The sequence below is a fragment of the Girardinichthys multiradiatus genome, chromosome 24 (genome assembly GCF_021462225.1).
Source record: "Girardinichthys multiradiatus isolate DD_20200921_A chromosome 24, DD_fGirMul_XY1, whole genome shotgun sequence".
NCBI lineage: Eukaryota > Metazoa > Chordata > Actinopteri > Cyprinodontiformes > Goodeidae > Girardinichthys > Girardinichthys multiradiatus.
This window is the reverse complement of record NC_061816.1, coordinates 11,817,937-11,844,690: the sequence shown is the minus strand read 5'-3', so window position 1 is coordinate 11,844,690 and position 26,754 is coordinate 11,817,937. Positions and strand designations below refer to the sequence as shown.

Here is a 26,754-nt window from a genome sequence, read left to right as displayed (position 1 = left end):
AAGTAAGTGTCGAGAGTGTTTTAGTGTTTTGTTTGTTCTGCCTATGAAGTGTCTGTCTTTTATGTATATTTGTTGTTCATCTTTTAATTTGGTTTAGAAATGTCGGTAACGAAATGAATTTAAAATCGGACATCCTCCTGTTTAATCATCACCTTTGCTTGTACGATATGACTGATAATTTTAGCAGCCCTCAGCTTATCTTAAACACGTATCACCATAACAACAAAGATAACCTGCAATTGACAGAACTAGATAACCTGTTCTTGTGGCCCTTTAAAAAAGCTTTTGGCAAAAACAATAGATGATACAGTTGAAATACATTGACTCAAGAAACAATGAAGGGTTATGTAGGTAAATTGTCTTCACCTCTTCTCTTTAGGACAGTTTTTTTTCTCAGTTGAGTGATTCCCATTTTATAAACATAATCTTTCTCTTTTGGATGCATTTTAATAATCTTGTTTGGTAGGAGAGGCTAAATGGCAAAAGAACATGGTTAACATAAATCACCCAAAAAAAAAAAAAAAACGGTTAAGATCATGGAGAACATTTGTAAGTAATGCAATATATCATCTGCATAAAAATTAATCTTATGGTTTTCAAATGCAGCATTTTAAAGTTTGGTGTCAATGCTTTTCTCAACTTTGCAAGTAGTGGTGTGCATGTCACTACTGAAGCCACCATACTATTATGTCCATGTATATTTGGAAACTGACAAGTTTTGTTTTCTACCTGTTTACTGCAACATATTCCAACTTTAGACATGAACATAATGTGTAGACTCCTAGCTTTCATTTGCGGGTATTCACATTCAAATTTAATGAATAGTATAGGAGTTTCTGTTCATTAACATGTCCCAAATGGCCAGACATTCCTTTACCTCATTATCAATCAAGCAGATAAAATGCCTGGAGTAGATTTGAGATTTGGTATTTGCATTAGGACAATTGTGCTGTTAACAGACAACTTGTGGTCAAAGGAGCTATTTATGCAGGTGCACCAAGCCATCCTTAAGCTGCGAAAACAAAACAAAAGCAATTGGAGAAATTGCAATATTACAGTGCCAAAATCTACAGTTTGGTACATCCAAAAAAAAAAAAAGCACTACTAAACAAAAAGACCTGGACGTCCATGGAAGACAACATTGGTAAATGATTGCAGAATCATTTCCTTGGTGAAGAGAAACCCCTTCACAACAGCCAACGAGGTGAACAACACTCTCCAGGAGGTAGGCGTATCATATCCAAGTCTACCATAAAGAGAAGACTGCATGAAGGTGAATACAGAGGGTTCACTGCAAGGTGCACTGCAAGGCAGCTCAGTTCTGGAAGAACATTCTTTGGACAGATGATACCAAGATCAACCTCTATCAGAATGTTGGCAATAAAAGGGTATGGAGGAGGCGTGGAACAGTTCATGACCCAAAGAATACCACATCATCTGTAAAACACAGCGGAGGCAGTGTGATGACTTGGGCGTGCATGGCTACCAGTGGCACCAGGACACTACTTTTTATTGTTGATGTTGCCCAGGTCAGAAGCAGGTGGACAATGACCCAAAACATTCAGCCAAAGCAACCCAGGAGTTTATTAAAGCAAAGACCTGGAGACTTGGAGAGTGTAAAATATTCAAATGAATAGTGAAACAAACCAGTTGTAGAACTAAATTACAAGTTCAAGCGCAAAGAACCAACCACTCTTAAAGCTTAGAGCAGGCAAAATTAGGAAGAATATAGTACTGTCATGCTTACCATGTTTATAGATGGATAAACTGAGCATCTCAGCCCCCTGACTTTAAGCCAAAGTTCTGTTTCCTTTTAGTAATAATGAGGAGTGATTTAAAAAGTGGAACTTACTGGTTGTCAGTGCTGTACAGGTTAGTGGTTTATCAAAGTTATGGATCTTAGAAAGCATGAAGAGTATAATTAACTTCAGATTCCAAAACAAATGGGTCCCTCTTTTCTTGGGATGACTGTATTATCCTCGAGACTGGAGCCCAGACATGCATGAGTGCAAGTATGCGCAGGTTACACTACAAGGACCTTTAGTCTCATATGTGATTTATACTGTGTGTAATGTAGCCTAATATGTTCAGGCAGTGGAATGTGATTTTCTGAATGAAGTCCATAGACCAGACTGTAGCAAGAGACTGTTTTGTTTTACTGATGCTATTAATGCTCTGCTGATTGAGAACAGGCAATGACACAGCCCGTTAAACATACTTGGAGCTGCTTTAGGTGGCCTAAATTCTTAGGAGCATTTAGAGACCAACAACCTTTAATATAAAAGTGAGGCTGGTGTTATTCTTCAACTTTAGCTCAAAAATATCCATGAGAAAGAGCATTTAGTATCCAGCTAATCATGTTGCCAAGGTGGAATATTCATATAGAAATAACGCCTTAGAGAAGACACTGAATGATCCTGTGAGGAAAGTGTGATTTCCAGATCTTTTTTTTCATGCACCTCAGGGTCTGAAGCATTTGCATTAGTTGTACAGCTACAGCTGTGATTTTTCCATGTAATGAAACACATTAAGTGGCTAAATTAGGTTGGTCATATTACAATTATATGTTGAAAATCACTAAAGAATGAGACCGAATGTAAGCAGTCAAGGAGGTTTTTTTTTTTTCAAATCAATGAAAAATAATACCTTGAACATTGCATAAAAGTATCTGAGTAAATGCATCAATCAAAACAGGGAGTGTCCATAAGCGAGATAACATTGCAGCAAAATGTTAGGAACAAAACTAATGGTTGTTTCTGCACCATACTTGCCTAATGGGTGTGGAAGGTAAATGTATCATTCTGCTTCAACTTCATGATTATGTGCAAAATAAAATCTCATTAAAATACACTGAAGTTTGTGGTTGACATGTGGAAAAGTGTGAGGGGTATAAATCAATTTGCAAGGCGCTGTATCCAACTTTTGCCATACATTCCAGTTTTAGTAACTTCATATATCCCTCTGGCTTATATTGAAGGCTGTGTTTATTATTCAAGACAAGGGGATTGGCCGAAAAATGGCATACCTGAGGCAATTTGAAGGTAAAAACCACTGCTGACCAAAAACAACACAAGTTCGGTAGCATTGCCCAAAAAACATGATCGTCTCCAAGACTTTCGTGAGAATATTCTGTGGACTGATGAGATTAAAGTGGAAATTAACTCAGCTATTTTTTTTTTTAAGAACATCATACCAACTCCCAAACATGGTGGTGGAAGTTTGATGGTCAGGGGCTGCATTGCTGCTTCAGGACCTGGAAAGCTTGTCATAACTGAAGAAAAGAGTTTCAGAGTTCTGCTCTCTACCAGAAAAATCCTGAAGGAGAATGTCCAGCGTTTGGTTCATGACCTTAAGCTCAAGCACACTTAGGTTATACAGGAACAGTTATCCAAAGCACACCAGTCATTTCACCTCTGAATAGCTCAAAAAAAGAAGGTTTTGGGGTGGCTGAGTCAATATATGTGCCCAGATTGGACGGAGATGCTGCTGCATGACTTTAAACAGGCCATTCATACTTAGAAATTAAATAAAATCATAATTTAAAAACTGCATTTTTTTGGTTACTCGTTATCTTTCTCTGATATAAAAATCTACACCATTATCTAAAAACATTAAAGTGTGACAAAAAAAACAAAAAGTTAAGAAATATTTTGGGGGAGTATTTGTATAAATCCTTAATTTTATGCTTGATTCAAAACTGCTTGACTCAAAAATCATGCAGCATATTTTTCCTCTTTTCATGTGTCATAATCCTGATGGACTGGTCAAAAAGTGAATAATAATAAAAAATAATGCTCTTGAATAATTTACAGGTCTGTGTTGTGTTGCTCATGACAAATAAATGAAAACTGACAAAAATGATTAGTCAAGTGCTAAAAGTAGAACAGGAGACTTTAGGTGAATTTGCTCGCTCCTGTTTAGAAATTATTCAACAACCAACGCCAGTTTTATGCCTTTTGGCTTCAGTTTAGCATATCCCTGCCTGATTATGCAGACAACATTGTGGAGACTGATTAATATAGCAATGGGAAAGAAAAAGCCCTCCAGGGGTCGGTTGCTGAGCAAGTAGCGGAAACAACAAAGACTAAAAGCAAAGTCGTCATCGAGGGCGGTATCTTTGAAGTTTTGAAACAATTAAAAAAAAAAAACACTCAATACCCATGATGCCGCGCGGTTCGTTTTGTAACCTGTTTATATTGCCAGTAGGAATTCATTCCTCCGACTGGACCCTTAAAGACAGTGTAAGGTATACATTTGGTTCTGACTGGCTGGACTCGGCCAGAAGCCCAACCGGCGCACACAGAGCTGCCCATGCCCGGAATAGACCATTTCAGCGCGCACATGGGGGGGTGGCCGAGGTGTGGAGAACCACAGGAAACACAGAGGTAGGCGCCGTCATGTCCAGTTGTTCACACTTTGTCCTTTCATACCTGGTCCAGAGCGGAAACTGCCGCCGAGACACGGCGGGTTATGGTGTTTGAGGAGCATCCCGAGGCTTAAACACGCCTCTGCTGCTCACTTCTGCACCGACGCCGTTACACGACATGTGTTACATGTGGTGGCATACGGTTACACACTGTACAGAGGTGGTAGGACCCTTAGATTGTCCTTACACCGTCGTTATGTTATACATTTGCGCAGTGCCATGGATAGTGAAACTGGAGTTATGAAAGGTGGTTTGGACTTGTTACATCAGCGTTATTTGATCACATGGTTCATACGGGGGGCGTGAGGATGAAAAGCGGACTGAGGTCAACGGAATAAATGAGAAAGTTACACAAAAATGAATTTCTAACGCAGCAGCCTCCATATCTATCTATTAAACACTTGACTTTACAGATAAAAAGAGAGAACCATTCTGAGAGGCTTTATATACTAAATCCTTTACATCTAAATTAGAAACTTCACATTAGTGAGCTTTAAACCTAATCTGCATTCATTTCTCTTAATTATTAAGCCAACCCATTCCTGTGGTTTATTTGCAGCATTAGAAGTGGTGATTTTTACCCCGGTGACTCAGCATAAATTCAGATTATTACTGTTAGATGTGCACCCCACATTTCTGACCTCCATAGGAAGGTGGCGAGAAGAAAGCCATCGCTGAAAGAAGTAGCATTTACAATACGACACTAATAAATATACAGCCAGAGCTACAGTGGTATGGTTCAGATCAATGTTTCCCAACCCTGGTCCTCGGGGCGCACAGTTTTTGAAATGTGTCTTTGCTGGGAAAAATCATATCCATGTTTTAAAATGGCACAGTTAAAGTCCAAAAGGCCTAAATTCAATTGAAAATCTGTGGCAAATCTGGAAACGTCATGTTCATGGGTCGCTTTCCATTGAATCTGACTGAGCCTGAGCTGTTTTGAAAAGAAGAAAAGGTAAAAAGTTTTCTTACAAAGCTGTTAAATCCTAAATCAATTTCCTTACACTTCTGTTACATAAAATCCCAGTGTGACAAAATTTGGAAAGGTCCATGGAGGTATGAGTATTTTGGCAAGGCTCTGTGTGTTTTGTTTAAACTAAAAACTCCAAATGGAAAAAAAAACGAAAAATATAACAACAGAAACATTAATAGTGCCTCAATACATAAGGTGAATACAATGAGTAACAAAAGGCATCCTAAATATATAAAAGAAACAAGCTGCTCTTTAGGTTTGGATTAAAATACGCTTTAAAAATAAATATATAATACAAAAAAGATTTTGTAGCCAAATATTAGCATCTTTAAATACAGTTTTTTTTTTTTTTTTTTTGAATAAAACAGCATCATTTCACGAAAGAAACGAGAGAGAAATGGGACACATTCAGGCATTGGATGTCCTGCAGGCTTCAGATAAAGGACACACACCCACATTAGTTGTCCTTGAGACCCACACAGCTCAGATAAGCAAGGCAGCCAAGGTAACAGTCAGAATTACTCCCAGTTTTTAGTTTCTCCTTCTCAGCTGCTAAAATGTGAGTTTTTCTTCTCTTTATTTTTCTCTCTTGGCACTCATGTTTCTCCTGCCGGCTTTGGCTACGGTATGTGTCATTCTCTTTTCTAACTTATGCTCATTTCTTATGTCATTTTCCTCCACAGGGGTGTGTGTGTGTCCCTGCCAGAACCGGTTATGGCCGACCAGCCACTTTCACAGGAGGCCGACCAGGTCCTAACAAAGTTCTACAAAGGAGGCCTCCCTGAAAGGAAAGGAGCCGTCAGAGATGGCCTTCAGGCCAGAGGCCAGTGGGCCAACAAGGCTGAGTTCCTCCTGGCTGTGGCTGGACAGATCATTGGACTGGGCAATGTCTGGAGGTTTCCCTACCTCTGCTACAAAAACGGAGGAGGTAAAGAGAATTGTTCGACCTTATATGCAAGCTTGTATTTTTAATATGATCTACATTCAGGTTGAGATACCTTGGTATTCATAGGAAGATTTCTCTGACCTCTTGTGTTTGTGTGCAGGCGTGTTCTTTGTTCCCTACTTTCTGTTCCTGGTGCTGTGTGGCATCCCCCTGTTCCTGCTGGAGACCTCTCTGGGGCAGTATACCAGCCTGGGAGGGGTCAGTGCCTGGAGGACGATTTGCCCGTTGTTTGGAGGTAATCCTGTTTTTTATTTTATCAGCAAACTATCTGTGCTGTTTGTGTTTTCACTGAACAGTCAATTGCAGCACCTGAATTCAAAAAGGGAAACTTGTAATCTTTTATTTCTGTTAATTTACATGATTATGGGTTATAAACAATAAAAATATCTTTGTCGGAAAAGTAGAATATTACATCAGACCAATTAAAAAGCATTTTTAATGTAGAAATGTAGATGTATTAAAGTATGTCCACAGACTGTACAGTCTATTCACTCAATACTTTGGTTGAGGCTCCTTTTGCCTGTTTAATGCATCAATGCGGCATGGCATGGAGGCAATCAGCCATTGGTTCTGCCGAGGTCCATCTGTATTGTTAACTCAGGTGTCTCCTATCTTCTTCTTGACAATAGGTCATTAGGTTATGAGTTGCAGAAAAACATTCCTATTGGCTCAGTAATACTAGAAACATTTCCAGGGTTCCTAATTTATTTATATATGAGGAAAACGCGTTCAGTGCGAACATCAAGAAGAAGAGTATGTAACCAAATAAGGTACAATAGCCTATATACTTATTGTTTTAGCTTTCTGATGCACCAAAGACAATAAGGTTGCGAGTTAGGGTCCTCCGTCATGTTGGACGTTCTGTTAGAGCTCTCCTTGTCCCTAAGCATTCAGGTTTTTTTTTGTTTTTCTCTCCTGGTCTCACGTGTTACATAGTGACTCAAATACAGGTCCTTCTCAAAATATTAGCATATTGTGATAAAGTTCATTATTTTCCATAATGTCATGATGAAAATTTAACATTCATATATTTTAGATTCATTGCACACTAACTGAAATATTTCAGGTCTTTTATTGTCTTAATACGGATGATTTTGGCATACAGCTCATGAAAACCCAAAATTCCTATCTCACAAAATTAGCATATCATTAAAAGGGTCTCTAAACGAGCTATGAACCTAATCATCTGAATCAACGAGTTAACTCTAAACACCTGCAAAAGATTCCTGAGGCCTTTAAAACTCCCAGCCTGGTTCATCACTCAAAACCCCAATCATGGGTAAGACTGCCGACCTGACTGCTGTCCAGAAGGCCACTATTGACACCCTCAAGTAAGAGGGTAAGACACAGAAAGACATTTCTGAACGAATAGGCTGTTCCCAGAGTGCTGTATCAAGGCACCTCAGTGGGAAGTCTGTGGGAAGGAAAAAGTGTGGCAGAAAACGCTGCACAACGAGAAGAGGTGACCGGACCCTGAGGAAGATTGTGGAGAAGGGCCGATTCCAGACCTTGGGGGACCTGCGGAAGCAGTGGACTGAGTCTGGAGTAGAAACATACAGAGCCACCGTGCACAGGCGTGTGCAGGAAATGGGCTACAGGTGCCGCATTCTCCAGGTCAAGCCACTTTTGAACCAGAAACAGCGGCAGAAGCGCCTGACCTGGGCTACAGAGAAGCAGCACTGGACTGTTGCTCAGTGGTCCAAAGTACTTTTTTCGGATGAAAGCAAATTCTGCATGTCATTCGGAAATCAAGGTGCCAGAGTCTGGAGGAAGACTGGGGAGAAGGAAATGCCAAAATGCCAGAAGTCCAGTGTCAAGTACCCACAGTCAGTGATGGTCTGGGGTGCCGTGTCAGCTACTGGTGTTGGTCCACTGTGTTTTATCAAGGGCAGGGTCAATGCAGCTAGCTATCAGGAGATTTTGGAGCACTTCATGCTTCCATTTGATGAAAAGCTTTATGGAGATGAAGATTTCATTTTTCAGCACGACCTGGCACCTGCTCACAGTGCCAAAACCACTGGTAAATGGTTTACTGACCATGGTATCACTGTGCTCAATTGGCCTGCCAACTCTCCTGACCTGAACCCCATAGAGAATCTGTGGGATATTGTGAAGAGAACGTTGAGAGACTCAAGACCCAACACTCTGGATGAGCTAAAGGCCGCTATCGAAGCATCCTGGGCCTCCATAAGACCTCAGCAGTGCCACAGGCTGATTGCCTCCATGCCACGCCGCATTGAAGCAGTCATTTCTGCAAAAGGATTCCTGACCAAGTATTGAGTGCATAACTGTACATGATTATTTGAAGGTTGATGTTTTTTGTATTAAAAACACTTTTCTTTTATTGGTCGGATGAAATATGCTAATTTTGTGAGATAGGAATTTTGGGTTTTCATGAGCTGTATGCCACAATTATCCGTATTAAGACAATAATAGACCTGAAATATTTCAGTTAGTGTGCAATGAATCTAAAATATATGAATGTTAAATTTTCATCATGACATTATGGAAAATAATGAACTTTATCACAATATGCTAATATTTTGAGAAGGACCTGTATTTGGACCGTCACTGACAGTTTTTGTCAGAGGGGTACATCAACTCTAAATGGAAATAACTTTCCTTCAGGAAAAATGTTGTTTGAGGTTAATGAGAATTTCTCTTGTCAACACCAAATATACACCTTTACTACATCAGCAAGCTTTTGGGATAATCTTTCTGGACATTTGACCAGAACTTGTACAGTTGATTTAAATTGGTTGGTTGGTTGCCTGGCAGTTACCCGGCTTTTAAGCACAGTCTACAAATATTCAGTATGGTTGAGATCGTGACTTTATTTATTCTACTCTTTTTGTGCAACACACCAGTATGACTGATCAACAGTCCCATAGCATGATGCTGCCACCATCATGCTTCACACTTGGTGCAACATTATTATGTTTAAAGCCTCACCACGATTCCTCCAAACATGCTTCCTAAATTTTTTGTCACTGCTCTAGACAATATAAAACAAGCTTATCTGGGCAGGAAATTGGGGAATAACAAATAAATCCTCTGTTCTTTGGGAATATCCAGCTCCACATTGCAAACACTGGGGGAGGATGATAATAACCTTGACTTTAGGCACAGTTTTCGAAGAGTGTAAATATACCAAGAAGTAACTTTTAGAACATTTAGTGCTGTTTCTCGCCTTGAAACATTCCTGTTTGTCCTTCACTTTACTATCCTGCTTGTGTCCAAATCAGTGCTCTACAAAAAGGTTTCTTTTCATCATATCTCTGCGATCAAACCCCAAGTCATGGTTTAATATTAATTCAACTTGCAGTGAAGTCAATAAAACAGGCAACGTCCTTTCATGAACAATTTACACACTCAAGCTGCATGCATGGATTGAAGGAATAGCAGCTAATTTAGAGCATTAAACTCTTGGACTGAACAGACACAATCTGTTTGTTGCTCTGGAAATGATACCAATCAGTTCATGCACATTACAGGATTTTGATCTAGAGGTCTGACAGGCTCTGTTTGTATGCAGGTGCAGCAAAGGGAATGCATGCAGCACATCTATATCAGCTGAGTAACATTTTACTGAAGAAAACATGGACACTTCCCTCTGTATCTGAAGTTGTTAAAAATTGATCCAATAAGCAGACCATAAGGGTCAGATACTTTAACACCTACAGTGTCTTTTGCACCTCATAGAGAGTACTGGGAACTTTGCTTACTTTATGTAAACTACTAGAGCAAAGAGATGCTTCTGTGTGAGCTTCTCTCTGGTGTGCTCTGTTTTTAGTACCAGATTAAAGGAGTGAATTTCATTAGCAGACTCAACAAACAGCTCTTTATCCAGACAAACAGCCTTATGTCTGTAACCCACTCAAGATCATCAGATCCTTCATTCCTAATGAAGATCTACAAGGTGTGGGCTGCAAGTGGAGAGTCGCAGTGAAAAGAAGCTTTTATCTGAAACTCAAGTGACTTGGAAGGGATGTAAGCTTCTTCATGTGTGTTTTATCCAGTCTGGATATTGTCATGTCCCTGCAGGTCTCGGCTATGCCAGCCAGGTGATGATCCTGCATGGCTGCGTGTACTACATAGTCATCCTGGCCTGGGCCCTCTTCTACCTGGTCTACAGCTTCCAGACGGAGCTGCCGTGGTCACACTGTAACAACACATGGAATACGGGTTGGTAACGGGAGCATTACAAGCTGCTGGCAGTGCAGTCTGATGTCAATTTAAAGCCCAGCTAAAGCTCGGTATGTTTGCATTGATGTGTTCTCCTGCAGATGCTTGCTACTTGTTCGATAAATACAACCAGACGACAAACGCGAGCAGCTTGCCTGAGAATGCCACATCCCCAGTGATGGAGTTTTGGGAGTGAGTGTAAACTTTGGCATGTCATTTATAGGTATAGACAACGTTTCTCTTGAATATTAACCAACTGCGTTTGCTTCAGACGGGAGGTGCTCCGCCTGTCAGGCACATTGGATGAGCTGGGTCCAGTCAGCTGGAAGCTAGCTCTGTGTCTGGCTGTCGTCTGGCTCGTCTGCTACTTTTGTGTTTGGAAGGGCGTGAAGTCCACCGGAAAGGTGAGCATCAATCTGCTAACACTGTTATTCATTTACAGCTTTCCCTGTTTTAGAACAGTTAGAATGACCAAATTACTAGAAAATTAAAGTTCTGTTAATGAACTGAAGGAAATACCTTTTAAAACTGAAAAAATGAAGAAATCCCCACATTTATTTCCACTTAAAATGGCTACAATCACACACCAGCGTATCACATTAGACACACGTGATAAAAACTTCTTCACTCAGCATTTTAAAAGAGATTTACCCCAATTAAACTAGACAATTAGTCTGGTGCTGCTGACGTTTAAAGTGACAGTGAACACAATAGTGAGATCCAAAGAGCTGTCTGAGGCCTTCAGGGAGAAGACTTGAGCAGTTTATGAGTCTGGTGAGGGATTTAAAGAGCCATCAACTACTGTCCGGAGAATAGTTTAATATGCATGGCAGAGAACATATTTAACATAGACCAAATACAGCATTTCAAGACAAACCTTTATACAATGGTGGTTAAACCATTTGGGGATGCTTTGCTGCAGCAGGATCTAGTCAGCTCACCACCATAGAATTCATCATGAATTTCACCATGAAAAAACAATTGACGGACCCTAAAACATGACGATGATTTAAAACATAACAGTGAATCCACCATAAACTGACTGAGAATTAAGAAATGGAAAATCTAGGGCCGAGTCAAAGGCCAAATCGTAACCTTCTTAGATGCTGTGCTGTAACTTGCAGCAGCCTGTACCTGCAAGAAACCCCTGAAACATCTCACAGCTGGAAGTGGGCAGTGGACCAAACTTTCCTCAGACAAAAGTAAGAGACTAGTAGAAAGCTACAAGAGCCTCACTTAAGTCATTTCAGCCCAAGGGGGTAAACTAGCTGTTAGGGTGTAGGATCCCCGGACACTGTTTATCTGTTTAATAGAGTAAAACAAGGGGAGTTGGTGGCCTAGTGGTTAGAACAGGAGGTTTGTGTTCCAGAGGGGACACAAGGGGCCAGGTTCGTATCCCACAGGTTACCACTCTGGGTCCCTGAGCAAGGCCCTTAGCCCCAGAATGCTCCCCGGGCGCCGCACAATGGCAGCCCACTGCTCCCTGTAAGGGATGGGTTAAATGCAGAGGACAAATTTCATTGTAATGTACATGTGCAATGACCAACAAAGATGATTATTATTATTATGATTATTTAATCACTTTAATCACTTTATTTTCTAGATATAAATGTAAACAATATTAGATGTTGATATGTGAAGATTTCATGATAAAGAACAGGCCTCTTTTATTTTTTTACATGACTGGATGCATGTTCTGTCGCCCTAACTGTACACAGACAAACACACTGAAAAAAGAAGAGAAAGAAAACACAGCAGTCACCAAGCTCTCACCTTTAAGGGTCAACTTTCTCCTCTTGATAAAGAAGTTACAGTTTGTCTCTAAAAGCTTCTCAGTTTATGTTTGTCTTTCAGTCCTGAATAGAGCGCCACCTGATAACTCTGGGGAGAGCTGCTTGGAGTTTACGTTGATCATGCAAGGTTCAGTTAAACGTTATCCAAAGATTTCACGTCACTCATTAATGTGTTTGTGAAAAACATAGGATTTTAACTACAGATTTCCAGTTAAATCAGTAACATACAGCTTTGTAATGTTGACTGAAACATTGTGTTATCAAAACGTGACCTCTTGCAAGTATTTCCTAAATAGTTTGTTTAATATGCCCAAAAGTAAAGGTCATATTTAGTCAGAACCAATTACACCTAGTATTCTAATGTTCTATATTTACTAGGTCAATCACCTTCTACTCCAAATCACGTGGGAACCAACCTCCACTTTGAGTCACATTGCCACCTGTAACTAAACACAGGTACCATCATTTTCAGCAAACATTGGTCAATGACCTGCATTAGCAGGCAGGTTTTGCAAAATGCCAAAATATCTATGTATTAAACAAGCATTTTTAATGGATCTTTTTTTCTTTGCAGACTTATACATAAAGATACAGACAGATCTGTTGGTGCACATGTAATATGTGTCTAAAAAGCTTTTATCTTTATTACAGTAACCTCATAAAGTAATCTCAGAAAAAGTTTGAAAAATTCAAACTTTAACTTAGGTTCTTTACCCATTGTTTAATATGGCGGAGGATCTGTGATGCTGTGGGCCTGTTCCTCTTCCAAAGGGCCTGGGAACCTTGTTGGAGTTCATGACATCATAAACTCTTTGAAATACAAGGACATTTTAAATAGAAATGTGTTCTTCCAGTAAACTTAAAATGGGTCATAACTGGATCTTTCAGAAGGATAAGGGGTACCACTTTACAATAAGGCTCCCCTTATAGACCGCTAATAAATAGTTTACAAATACGCTATTAATTCATCTGTATACACATTACAAATCATTAATAAGTGTTTATAATGCAGTGATTAAATAGATTATATTATATGCTACAAAATATGTTTACAAATTGTAAACATGACTTAGTCTCAAATGTTTAAAATAGCAACTCTTAGCAATTATTACAAAATAATTTGTAATGTGATTACAGATGAATTGCTAACATATCTGTAAACTATTTATTGGCGATCTATAAGGGGAGCCTTATTGTAAAGTGGTGCCGGATAAGGTTACAAAAAACCTTCTTCCATGGCCACACCAGTCCAGAGAGAGTTAAACATCGATGTCTTATCCTATAGATTGAATTACAGAGCAGCAAACATATATCAACATTGAAGACTTCCAGAAAAAGAAAATTCCAGATTTATATTTTTAAAAAAGCATTTCTCTTGTTTAATTTTCTGTTTTTATTCCAGCTAAATAAGTGAATAAAATAGGTTTACGCACACAGTTTATACACAGGATATTCGCTATCTAATCTGATCCACTGGAGTTTCTGATATACTTTCTTCATAACCTGCTGTAGTTCAATTTGCTCTAAATAATTTATCTTGCAATAAAAAGAGATTTCTTCTTAGCAGTAATAATGTGAAGCTCTGGACATGTTTTATGGCACTAAAATGGTTTTTTTATGTTCGCTTCTGGAGTTTCATATGAAAATCTAAAACCCTGAGGTTAGAAGTAATCCTAAACATCGAGGTGGAGGTGGCAGAAAGGGAGACTGCATTGATCTAGTCTGACTTCTTCCTTCCTTCATCAAGTTTTAAGACTTTCTAAGCATCCTTCCTTTTAGTGTGATCAGAACATTAAGGTTCCCTCCTCTCTGTGTCTGTTTGTGTGCCTTTTAGGTGGTGTATCTGACCGCCACCTTCCCATATGTCATGCTGTTTGTGCTGCTGGTGCGCGGTGCCACCCTCCCTGGAGCGACCCAGGGCATCACTTACTACCTCAAACCCAACATCACCCGCCTGGCTGACCCTCAGGTACACAAACACTCTTTATATTGTGCAGGATTATAAAAAAAAAAAATGATAGTGAGTTGAAGGGAGGTGGGGTTTTTGTCATTGTTCCAGATGATGTGGTTGTACATTTCAAAAATATTCACACGCCTTGAACTTTTCTACATTTTGTCAAATTACATTTATTTTTAATGTATTTTGCATAGTATTAAGTGAATTTGTTTGCTCTCTCTCTTCTTCTTCTCTCTGTAGGTATGGATGGATGCAGGTACCCAGATATTTTTCTCTTATGGAGTCTGCTTGGGAAGTCTCACGGCCCTGGGCAGTTACAACAAATACAACAATGACTGCTATAAGTGAGACACTTTCACACACTCAGACACTGAAATGTAAGATGTTAGCTCCCACTGGTCAGATGGCTTCCAGAAAGAATAGCAGGAATGGGCAGAGAAAACACCCTGACACAGCCACACCTCAAAGAAAAGCCCTCCCTGCCATGTTTCCCACAGTCTCAGATTCCCACACACTCCCGCCAAACAGCCTGAGCACTTTATTCTCCAGCTCCAACTCTAGTTTTACAAAGGCAAACACCACTTTTCCGTGCTAAATCGTGTGACGTTAGATCACATTACGTCTTTGTTCCCAGGGACTCCTTCATGCTGTGCCTCCTGAACAGCAGCACCAGTTTCTTTGCGGGTTTCGCCATCTTCTCAGTGCTGGGCTTCATGGCTGAGGAACAGGGTGTTGACATAGCCTCCGTGGCTCAATCAGGTGAAAAGTGGTTTTCAGAGCCGCAAATGTTTCAGTATAATATCATCTGATCCTTTAAGGGAAATTTTTACAGCATTTGGCTTTGAATTTTAAAGCTATTCTAATTGTAAGAATATAGCTCAAAAGTGGAAAAGAATATCAATATATATATATTTTCCTCAGTTTTGTTAGCTTGGGAGAAACATTTTAGGATTTTTAAAGACCTATTAAAGTTTAAATGTTATAACAGTAGTTAGAAAAATGTCTTTTTATCGTGCTTTTTGTTTTTCAGGGCCTGGTCTTGCCTTTATCGCCTACCCGAGAGCAGTCGCCATGATGCCTGTTCCTCAGCTGTGGTCTGTCTGCTTCTTCCTCATGATCATCATGCTGGGACTCGACACACAGGTAGATGCCCCCTTCACATAATAATCTGATGTCAGTGGAGCGAGTAGCTGTCAGCGCTCATACACACATATTTTCCTCTCCTCCTTGATTCAGTTTGTGAGTCTGGAGGCCCTCATGACCTCGGTGACGGACCTGTATCCCCACGTGATCCGGCGAGGATACCGCAGGGAGCTGCTGCTGCTCTTTGTGTGCGTGGTTTGCTTCCTGATTGGGCTGGTCATGGTCACGCCGGTGAGTTTTATAGAATCCTCATGTTGTCACATAACCTCAGAAAGTTCATTTAAATTAACAAACGATGACTCTGCAGAGAAAGGTTTTTTTTAACACTAGAACTCCCAGAATTCTAACTCTACTAGAACTCCCAAGCCCGTCAATTTGACGGCGAGCATTCTGGATGCGAGGCGGTGATGACGTCATTGCATTACATTGGTCAGAATGCTACAGGTTTTCTTGCACGCTATAAAATGATGGTTTTGACAAGAATTAAAAATAGTATTTGATCAAAACCTATTATGTTTTATTATTATTTATAAATAGTACTGAAAAATAATACAGAGTAGTGGGTAAATTTAAAAAAAAAGCTTTACTAATCTGACCAAAAGCTGGACAGTGCCATCCTTTCCTATCTCCTCAGGTGTGCGCTCGTCTTGCAATGAAAACGCTGTAAAGCGCAGAATAGATTGTTGTCACTGGGCTACTATAGCTATGACCTAACTTATTGTTTATTTCTTTTTCCATTATTAGTACCTTGTTTTTTTAGTTTCTCTCCTGCCAGTGAGCTGGTTTGCTGGGTTTATAACTGGGCACTGGGCACCAGGCTCGTCTCCCTGTCTCTGAACCTGCGCTGATTGTGGCACTGTTGCTATAGTTTATAGATTATTAGTTTACTAATCTGTAAACTATAGCCTAAAATGATGAAATAATTACAAAGGCTAGTCTTTTACTTCCTTGAAATAATGCGCCACAACCTCTAGCTAACGGGACTACTCATGTTTTTTAGCCGGGGGGAGTCTCACTCTCTGACCCGAACTGAATGCTGACCAAGAACCGTCAGAATCCCTCTTGACCCCAGAATCACAATCATGTCATTTTTGAAGTATTTCCAATGCCTCTTGAGCAGAAAATATCCTTCTAGAAGCCATTTGTAGGACGCCAACAATCTACTTCTCAGACTGCGTTCTAGAGTGGCGGTTGCTAGGCAACGCTCACGCGTATACTGAGCCTCGGGGAAAAAATATCAATGAAAATAATAGGGCCGTCAAAATAGCGGCCGTGGTAGTTAAGAGGTAGAAATACTTGGATCTTTTATTTACTTAGTTATTTTTTTAAATGGAGACATAGAAACACACAAGACACAGGTTTAGAAAAAGTCAGGATGCCAGGAAGATAAGAGTTTTAATAAACCAGAGTTATGGCAGGTCAAACTTTCAAAACCGTCAAATTGACGGCCCTGGGAGTTCTAGTGTTAACCAGTCGGTTTTCTGCAACTAATGGAACTAAACAGTCTTTTTATTGTTTTTCCTCCCTATGCTGCATGCATGTCTGTTTCCCCCTTGGGCAGGGGGGTCTGTATGTGTTCCAGATCTACGATCACTTCTCCTGCAGCGGCGCCAGCCTGCTGCTGCTCTCCATCTTCCAGTCTCTGGCCATCGGCTGGGTCTACGGTATGAATCCCAGCTCTTCTGATTCACTTTTAACATATGGTGCCTTGCGAAAGTATGCATATGTTGTGTGATTTCTCAACAGTTTATCCTGTTACAACCTCAAACTTGAATGTATTTTCATTTTATTGGGAATGGAGGTTTCTTTAGAGAACATTAATGAACAAACGGCAAGAACAGAGGAACAAAAGCAAGGTACGAAAACGTAACTTTTGGCCTGCAGGAGGAGTGCTTTAGACCAGTGTGTGAATGGCCCAGTCAAAGTCCAGACCAACCCAGACCTCAATTGGGAATCTGAGGAAAGGCTTTAAAACTGTGTTTAATAAATATTGTCCATCCAGATTAACTGAACCAGGGCAAAAATCTTAGTGTCTGGATGTGCAAAGCTGGTAGAGACGTACCCCAAAAGACCAAAGGTGGTTCTACAAAGAATTGACTCACTGGGGCTGAATGCATATCTACAACACACCTTTCAGATTTCTATTTGTGAAAACAATGTTGAAAACTATGCATCATTTTCCCACCAGTACCCATTTTGTGCTAAAATCTTTATAAACTGCAATATGTTTTTTGCTTGTAGTGTGACAAAACTTTCTGGAGTATAAATACTGCAACTGTGCATTATAAATAATAAGACACAAGGTGTTTTTAATGTTTAATTGTTTTTCCTCTTGCATATGCATCTTTCCTTGTTTTCATTTAATAGATTTTTTTCATCAGCTGCTTTACACCTCTTTCCCTCATCTTGATTTTTCCATGACGAGTCTTTTGTTTTGAATGCATCTTTTGCTGTCTCATTTAACTTTAATTCTTTTTTACATTCCCAGTTAAATTCATGTCAGAATTTAATTAAAATGTTATCACTGATGAATGTAGTTCATTCTGATAGAAGCACAAACTCCTCTCCTCCTGCATTCCACCTCCAGTCAGGAGCCTGTATATTAATCTGGCTGCAGCCATCCTCTGTTGTCAAGACACTGGCTCTTGGCCAGACCTCCCCTGTGTGTCTCCTCTAGGCCCTTAATCTGCCCCTGGGCCCCGCTGCCTCTCAGGCTAGTGGCCTTAGAGAGCCCCTATCTTGGGCCAGTAATGGGTTTCTAAAGCTGCATGAGACGTTGTAAGCTTAAATGAGAGATGGGTAATTGTGGAATGTGCACTATTAGCAGAGCCCGGTTAAGCTTTTTAACATTTCAGTATTTAACTTCACAGGAAATAGTCAGAATCTGTTCATATTGTGTGTTTTTGTATGAGCACCAAGCCAGACATGTTTCATCGCTGTCTCAGTGGGTTGTAGAGGGATCCACAGCAGTCAGGACTCCACTTCACCCTCTCACCTTTTTCAGTCTCGCCGTATAGAGGTGGACTTGCTTTAGATCGTTGTCCTGCTAAATAAGTGTGACTGAGCTGAAGGTCATCGTCAGTGGTGCCTTCTTGGTATATTGTTCACTCCTGTGAAGGTTCTCCACTGTTCCGGGTTTTCCCCTTTTGAATACCAGGTCTCACTGTGGTTTATGGGAGTCCTAAAGACTTAGAAATAGCGGTCCGCTGTTGGGACAGCGGACTCATCAGACAGGTTCTGCTTGGATGGTTCCTTAATTCTACAGTTCAGGCAGAAATCGGGCCTGGGCGTGGGAAGTGAAATGAAACCAATAATACATCACTGATGTTTATCGCAGTTACTTTCCACATAGGGCATTATCTTTGTCTGATATTACAAAATAGTTTGATGATGTTCTTGTGCCTCAGGAGCCGAGCGTTTCAGTGGCAACATCAGAGATATGACTGGCTACAGCCCCCTGCCGGTCTTCAAGCTGTGCTGGAAGTATCTGACTCCAGCTGTGTGCACTGTGAGTAACCTCTGTCTGCTGTCAAACCGAACCATGTCACCTGGCTGTGATGTGGTACATTTAAAACCATCACACTATGTCTGTTAGTCAGTCTGGGTCCCTTTTAGGGCTCACCAAAATATCTGGACTTCTTTGTGGTAGAGAAGCAGAGTGAGGAAAAACACTCTTTATACACAGGAATTATGATGAAGCTAAAAAGAGGCATGCAACAGCAGCCATGTGTGATTTATTTGTGTCATGAACAGAATTCCTAGCCTTTCCGTTTCATCCATTTCCAGCCTGGAAAACTCTGGAAATCTCTGAAATTCCATCCATGCATCCACCCACCCAGTGTCCATCAGTTGATCCATCCATGCGTCCAACCAGCATCATTCCTTCCATCCATTCTTAAAGTCTTTTACAAGTTCTGTTTTTAAAGCCTGTCCACTCTAGAGAAACCTGCTATTAATCCATAGTGACCTTTAGGACTGATTCAATAATTTTAGCAAATTTTGTGTGAGTTCTGGAAATTTAAGTCTTCAAAAGTATGATATTTTGACATGTAATGAAATGCAGACACCCTGCTTGAAGCAAGGTGTCATCCACCTTCTGCTGGTGTGATAAGGTCACACTAGTTTTCATACCATTCGTCCATTTCCAGTTTTTCTCTCATCTGGACTGTCTCCATGGCATCACAGATCAGGGCCAAGCTCTCAACATTCTTCTGGTAGTTGCTGTCAGAAAGGCTATTATTCAAGGTGGGTGCAGCCTTTTAAAAACTGAACAAATTCCGCCTGACTACCACCGTCTGTTGTTCTGGAAGCTGCTGAGGAGTAACGCTGCTCTGCATTCCAACGAAGGAATCCATCTGTTGTTGGAGCTTTGTCATGAGAATGAACGTGATCTCATTTTCCAACTGCAGCACAACATCATGGAAGTGGATGGAACAATTAATGTTTTTAGCTTCTACATTTGTTTTTCTTCCCTCTAGGGGGATCAAAAGGCTGCAAAGACGGTTACATGTTACCTCGACCCCACCTTTGCTCTGCTTGGCAGCTCTCACATCCCTTACATGGGGAATCTTCACTGCTTTCTTTACAGTCATTGGACATAAACCCAAATCTATGCAGAATTGACCTTAGAAAACCAGTCAAAGCACGGAACATTATCTCAGTTTGTGGGGTGAAACTCTGTAGTTTCACATGATGCAGAACAACTGGTCACCCAACTCTCAGCAATCCTTTAATGTTGTAAATCTTTACAGTAAATATGGAAAACCATGCTGTAATTGAGAATGCAATCACTGGATTCTTCTTTTGTTAGAGTTTTGGTTGTTTCATACCCCAAACGTTGGGTAGAAAACTGATTTCATAATTTTCTATCAGTGCAAACTGGCCCAAACAGGGATCAGAACCAAAGTAAATGGAAATGCCGTATAATGCAGTCTTCAGAAAGATATCAATTACTCTTAAACATGTGAGATTTGTATCTCTGGTTATTTGTCTCTATTGTCCTTGAAACTCCAGGTTACATTTATCAGGTTTATTTTGCCAGCCATATCACAAATGACCAGTTGAGGAATATACTGCAGGTTTTTTTTTTTTTGTAACAAGACAGGATTATGTCCAATATCTGCATGAATGCATCTAAAAAGTTAAACATAATCACAGCACAGCTTTTTGTTAAACCACAAGGTTCTGATACTGATGTTATTCTGTCAATGTTAATGAGAGTCGCATCCTTCTGTCTTGTTTCAGGCTACCTTTATTTTCTCCCTGGTACGTTGGTCTCCGCTGAGCCTGGGGAAAGGTCTGGTAGCTCCAGTCTGGGCCACCACGCTCGGCTGGATCCTGACCGTTTCCTCCGTTTCCCTGCTCCCCATCTGGGCTGTCTATGCTCTGGTCACCACTCCTGGAACCCTGCCACAGGTAATTGTTAACATGTTGCTGATAATGTAAAATGACGAGATTTTATTTCTCTAACTGAAACTTGTTGGCTCCTCAGCGCTTCCAACGCCTTTGCAGCCCTGCTGAAAAGTCCTCTATGGCCTTCCAGCACCTGAACACCAACTCCTCAGCGCTGGCCTACAGCCCTGTGCTGCCCCTCAGTGAGAAGCCAAAGGACCAAATCATAGAGCTCCACCAGGACAAAAAGACATAACAATAATGAACGTTATGTGTCACTGAATGCTGCTCAGCCAATCAGGTGTGCCGTTCAAAACACTTGGGTTAGAAGCTGATCCCATCAGACTGTATTTAAAACAAATGTTAAAGGAGAAATGTTATAATTTACCAAGAAACCTCAAGAATCAATAATATGCCTTTGTTGAAATTGTAAAGGTAGTGTCATTACAGAGCGCACCCAGCAGTCTGGAACTGAGACACTAATAGCATTGAACAACATTATTTAGCAAAACATGAATCATTGCAAGTAAGCTGGTGGTTAACCCCTAGCTTATGCCCTGGATGAACTCTATGAAGCAGAGAGAGGTCGTAAGAAAGAAGCCACACATTAACAAAAGAACGCAATAAATGCAAGTTATTGTTTGGAAGCTTTAGTAGAGCGTCCAGACCTAAACTGGGATAAAGCTTTGTTTTAGCCTCTATTTCTGTTCCTGGCCATTATAGTTGTTTTTTTTCCACAAAACAATCAGGACACACTCCTGGATCTTTACCTGTTTTTTTTTTATCTCCTTAGTTGCTATCGTAGCTTTTTATCTAATTTCACATTTTAGTCGCTGTACTTGAAAACCATGCAACCACAACTCCCTGCAGATACCTTTTGTTTGGCAGGGGCACACGGTCCTCAGCTACAACTATACTCTCTGTGAGAGACTGAGAGAGTGTTAGCATGTCTGCTGAAATGACTCCATGAGTCAGACATGTGATGTCGAATCATTAATCTGGACATTTCTGGAGTTCTTACTACATTTCGCATCCAGACCAAGTTGACGCTGGGGTTGCATTCGCTTGCGTACTACCACTGTAGCAGGCAAGCGCTTAACCTAAGGTTGTTGTGAACACCTTAATAATAATTTTACTGAAATGTGCAGTAGTTTGCGTCTATGCATTGCAGTATTTCTGCACCTGTGATCTGTTGGAGGATGTCTCCAGAGTAGATACTTCAATATATTTGTTTCAACTGTTGAAAGCAATATTAAACTGAACTCATACGCTGGGAAACGTAGTCATACTGATAGGTAATTGAATAAGGGTTGCAGACATGCTTTCCTGCTTATTTGTGAGATGAAAATAAAATGATATTTGTAATTGTGTTAATACCTTCTGCAGCAGTTATTTTGAAGGTCTCTGGAACCCTTGTTTAAATAGTTTAAAATATCCCTGCTGCTTTATAGAACAAAAAGGAACTTCTCAAAACTAAAGGTTTAAGTTATTTTGTTGTGTTTCTTTAAAGAAGTTTACCTGTATTGTGCTGTGTGTTTGAGTGATGTCATGTAAATAAGGAGGCTTAAAAGAGCATTTGTTGGGGCGGGGGGAGTAAAGTTACAGACCCGAACAAGCCTCCAAATATTAGCTTGAATTTCAAATAGTCAAGTCCTAATTTATAAGGAATTCTGTTTACTATCCCGAGGTTAATTTAAGAAAAGAACATGAAAAATGATAAGAAAATGAAAATGATTCTGCAGAGCAAAATGTCTCAAAGAAACTTGGATATCATTTTAGTTTTATGACATTATGATATTTATATATGACAACCAATGTAGCACTGCATATGACGCAAGCAAAAATAGCGAACAAGAATCTTGAAGTTAATCAGTCCTGCTTGACTCGATTGTTTGATGCATTTCGATAAGTTTTGAGTTTCAATCTTACTAAATCTCTGGAAATCTCTCCTCGGCTTAGCAGTGCATGTTTCCTGAAGAGGAGTTATCATGAGGGGATAATCAACCAATCAGAGGGTGTCTTAGAGAGCCGTGTCACATTAAACAGCAAATTGGAACAATTGTTTTTCATTATTTTTATTTAAACCACATTCTCTGTCTCCGTGACACCAAAAGCTTCAGCAAAGTATAATTTTAGTCTTAACTCATGATTAAAGCCCTTTTTACTTTACTGTTTAGCTAAAATATGTTTTTACTCTAAGAAATTAAGACTATATTTGAAGCTACAAATAATCATTGGTTGTTTCAAAACCTTTCGAGCATAACCACTGTCTGAGCTACATAAACTTTTATATTTTGGATATTCTCAGACGCCAGCTTCTTAAAATAAGAGAATTCTTCGACCGGATTTAAAAGCCCAACTAAGACATTTTGAAGTGATGGGGAGAAAAGCAGTTAAAGTTTATGAAAAACACAAAAAAACAACCCCATCGTACTCAGAAGAGAGATCTGAAACAGGACAAAACAGGGCATACATTAAAGGTTTCCTTTACACACTTTTACAGCCAGTAACTGGATACAATTTCATATTTGAAATGAGCTAAAAAAGAAATCTGGCTCGTGACAAACACTGTTAGGCTCCACTTTATTTCCTTATGTTTGTGAAAATATTCCACTTTTTCTCTTTACATTTCACCACTTAAAACCCATAAATTCTAAGAATGTCTTTTTTTTTTTTTTTTTTACAAACACTCTTATAAACCTCTATAATTACTGTGCGGTGTAAGGATGACTGTTTTAGGATGTACTGGGGCTCTCAAAAGTGTACACACCTCTATTAAAACACCAGCTGTGTGACATAAAAAAACCACGATAAATCATTGTGTAACTCTTTGCACGTATGTCACATTTATCCTGTACAATTTAACTTAAAAACAAATCTGTTAGAGGGAAAATACAAAGGAAGACATTTTTACAACCTCGTTGCATAAATATGCACACCCTTCTGGTAATATTTGTCCATCCTGCCTTGCAACAGTTCCCTAAATCTATTAGATTTAGATGTTTCCATCAGATTTTGTTCTAGACACTGGTGAGGTCAGACCTGACCTTTTAATTTTCTTCTGCTGAAGCCACTCTTGTTAAAGTTTGACATACACCTGGACTTACAATAATGCTCTTCAGCTTTTTACCAGACACCTGAAGGTTTTGGCTGGTATCTAGAATTATTCATGATTTCATCCACCTTGACAACAAGTGTGGTTGCATCTAAGGGACAGTAACCCCAGAGCATGATGCTGTCACCACCATGTTTCACTGTTTGCATATGATGTGCTGTCGTTTTAGTGTCAAACTTAACCTTTAGAGTTCTGTCTAAAGCTTCATGTTTGATTTATGACGGCATAAAGGTTTCTGCCACATGGTTTTGAGGTTTTACAATACTTTGAAAGATTGTTGCAGGTTACTGCCATGCTGAAATCTCTGTACCTTCAAGCTGCTTTATTTCAGTGTTCACTAGAATGGATGGAAGGTGTGAACTCAAGAAGATTGTCTTTCCCTTGAATTGTTCAGGATATATGGTACATTATATGTGGAAAATGTTCTGAAATCACAGGAACCTGGGGATTTAACCGGGGTGTGTACCCTTTGGAAGGCTAATGTATGTGAAAAGAATGAAGATGTAAAGATGTCTTGTAGTTTTATGTACATGCTGATTTTCATTTTATTCTCCTGTAAATGTCTGTGGGGTTACGCTGTCAGACATGCTTTAATAATTTACTCTGGGTCCGGAGATCAGCTTCCTGCTCTGTATGTCCAGGACAAAATGTACTGTATGCTGGGATCGCTTGTGTAGATCTTTGAAATCGGGTAGAAGTGAAGTTTTTCATGAGCCGGTGTGATGTTTTAAACATGTAAGAGATCCCGTAAGCAAATTTAGAATGTGCTGTCTTTCCGAATTCCTTTGTAGGTTCTTAAGCTTTTGCATCAACTCTTCCACTTATCTTCTCTGTTTACAGCTTTGTACATGTGCCTCTTTTGTTGTTTTCTCTTCTGAATCAATATATGTACTCATTGTGGAGAAAAAGGTTTCATGCTGACTCTTTATTTCCAGATAAGTACGTGTGAAACTGTGTAAGAGGACGTACAGGTGTCGACAAACACATAATGTACTTGTGGTCCAGAAAAGATGCTTGGAGCACACTTTGCATCTGCAAACCAAGATTCCTCATCCTGATGGTAATTGTTCATTTAGGCATCTACGATGGGATGGAGAGGAAGCGCGTGTGGGCAGAGGAAGCAGAGGGTGTCATGGAGACCAAAGACGAGTGGAGGGCGGCAGCTCCCAGCCGACAGAGCCCAACGGTTACATAAACGGCTCGGCCTGTCAATTAGCCGTATTGGATTCCCTCTCTGCTCAGTCGCTGCAGGAAGTGGGCCGGTCCATGCGCGCACGTGGCTCGGCACGCGCCGTTCTCGCACACGCCCAACTTGTTTTGGTTTGCAACATCATAGTGCAGCCAGCTTCACACGTGTGATCCGGGTTACTGTGTGTGTGTGTGTGTGTGGATAACGGGGGCGGTTTACGTCCATATGGATGCTTTGGCATAGATGCATCTCCCTTTCAGATGATGGGGGGGATTAAAAACGATCCAATGGGCTGAGCCAGTTGGGATTCAAAGAGGAGAGAGCCAAAGCTGTGTGTTGTGTCAGTAGGGCTTTGAAAAGATACTGCTATAGTTCATTTCAGCTCATGCTCGATGCCACTTAATTTGCAGCTGCATCATTTTTCGTCACAGTTTGAAAAACAGTCTGTTTGCTTTCCAGAGGTCTGAGACTTCTCCTGGGCTTACGGGCGTCTCACAACCTCAGACAGTGCACTTAGCAGTTTGGTGTAAAGGAGAAGCAGTCTGTGGGAGGGGTGGTGGTGGTTGAAGGAAAAAGGAGATGGGCAGTAGGGGAAGGAGATGTGTTGCGTAACTGGGGGGTGATATGGGCACCAAATTTAACTTGATACTGGATCCGTCTTGGTGTCTGTCGTCAGGTGAAGAAGAGCAGGGAATCGGCAAGAATTTTATAACATTGTGTCATAAACTGAAGCGCCCCCTCACTTGACCGGCTTATTCTAAATACTCTGAAATTCAGATGAGCCTGAGGAAAAATTGCCACTTCCCAGGCTTGTATGAAAACCGAGTAGGATGTGTCATATATGGACTGACGAGAACGAAGACCTTTCTACCACTCGTTGCTCCATCCGCACTGCCGGTCAGTCATCCAGAATGCTCCGGATTAGCAGCTTAAAGGACAGCCGACAGCTTAATTGACCACCTCCCACCGTTTGACGTAGCAAATTTGAAATGTAATATTAGATCTCGAATTCTGCATTTCAAGTGACTGATGGGAATGGATTGGGTCCTCGTCTGCAATCATGGCAGGTGCTGCTCTGGTTTGACGAGGTAAAGAAAACTAAAACAAAAATATGTAACATGATTGAAAAGTCTAATAGCTTGCTGACCAGCACTTTGCTTGCTGAGAGCAATAGTAGTTTTCAAAAAGTTACCTTGATTATGGTCCCTAGAGCAACAGAACCTCTGGCACTTTCTATTGCATCTCAATACAGAGACTTTAAACATTAGGAATTGTATGAAAATTTTTGCCATTTTGAAACTGCAACTTTTTAAAACCTTGGTATACCTCGTTAATGGCCAGCTGTGTCTTGGCGCCTAGTTGGAAGATGTTGATCATGACTGAAAGAAAAGGATCAGGGATACAAGTGACTTAAAGAGGTTTGCGTAGCTGAGCCTGAAGGCCTTGACAGACCTCTCTGTGTTTCCTCTTGGCACCACCTTTTGTATTGGAGTTGTATTGTTGCTCTGCGCAGGTGATAAGAGACATTGCTGATCCAAATTAAAAAGAATTTGTTGGTGGTTCAGACATCTGATCCATATGCCTCCTGTCTGCCCCTTTGAATGTTCTTACGTTCATTTAGAGGAAACACCTTGGG

At 40.4% G+C, this 26,754-nt stretch overlaps 1 protein-coding gene across 3 annotated transcripts; it reads left to right on the top strand.

The window, feature by feature from the left end:
• The first annotated feature begins 4,191 nt into the window (after positions 1 to 4,191).
• On the top strand, positions 4,192 to 24,830 carry LOC124861687 (sodium- and chloride-dependent GABA transporter 2-like). Of its 3 annotated transcripts, XM_047355599.1 has the most exons (16): positions 4,269 to 4,385; positions 5,768 to 5,904; positions 6,083 to 6,327; positions 6,446 to 6,580; positions 10,390 to 10,530; positions 10,632 to 10,722; positions 10,802 to 10,934; positions 14,158 to 14,292; positions 14,521 to 14,624; positions 14,915 to 15,039; positions 15,311 to 15,423; positions 15,517 to 15,654; positions 16,985 to 17,087; positions 18,831 to 18,931; positions 20,668 to 20,838; positions 20,915 to 24,830. In XM_047355599.1, exons 3-16 carry the CDS (start codon positions 6,114 to 6,116, stop codon positions 21,068 to 21,070), a joined length of 1,860 nt encoding a protein of 619 aa, XP_047211555.1. In that variant the 5' UTR covers positions 4,269 to 4,385; positions 5,768 to 5,904; positions 6,083 to 6,113; the 3' UTR covers positions 21,071 to 24,830. The 3 variants fall into 3 exon arrangements, with proteins under 3 accessions (XP_047211553.1, XP_047211555.1, XP_047211554.1); XM_047355597.1 differs by lacking the exon at positions 5,768 to 5,904 and having other exon boundaries at positions 4,192 to 4,385; XM_047355598.1 differs by lacking the exon at positions 4,269 to 4,385 and having other exon boundaries at positions 5,898 to 5,958.
• The last annotated feature ends 1,924 nt before the right edge of the window (positions 24,831 to 26,754 follow it).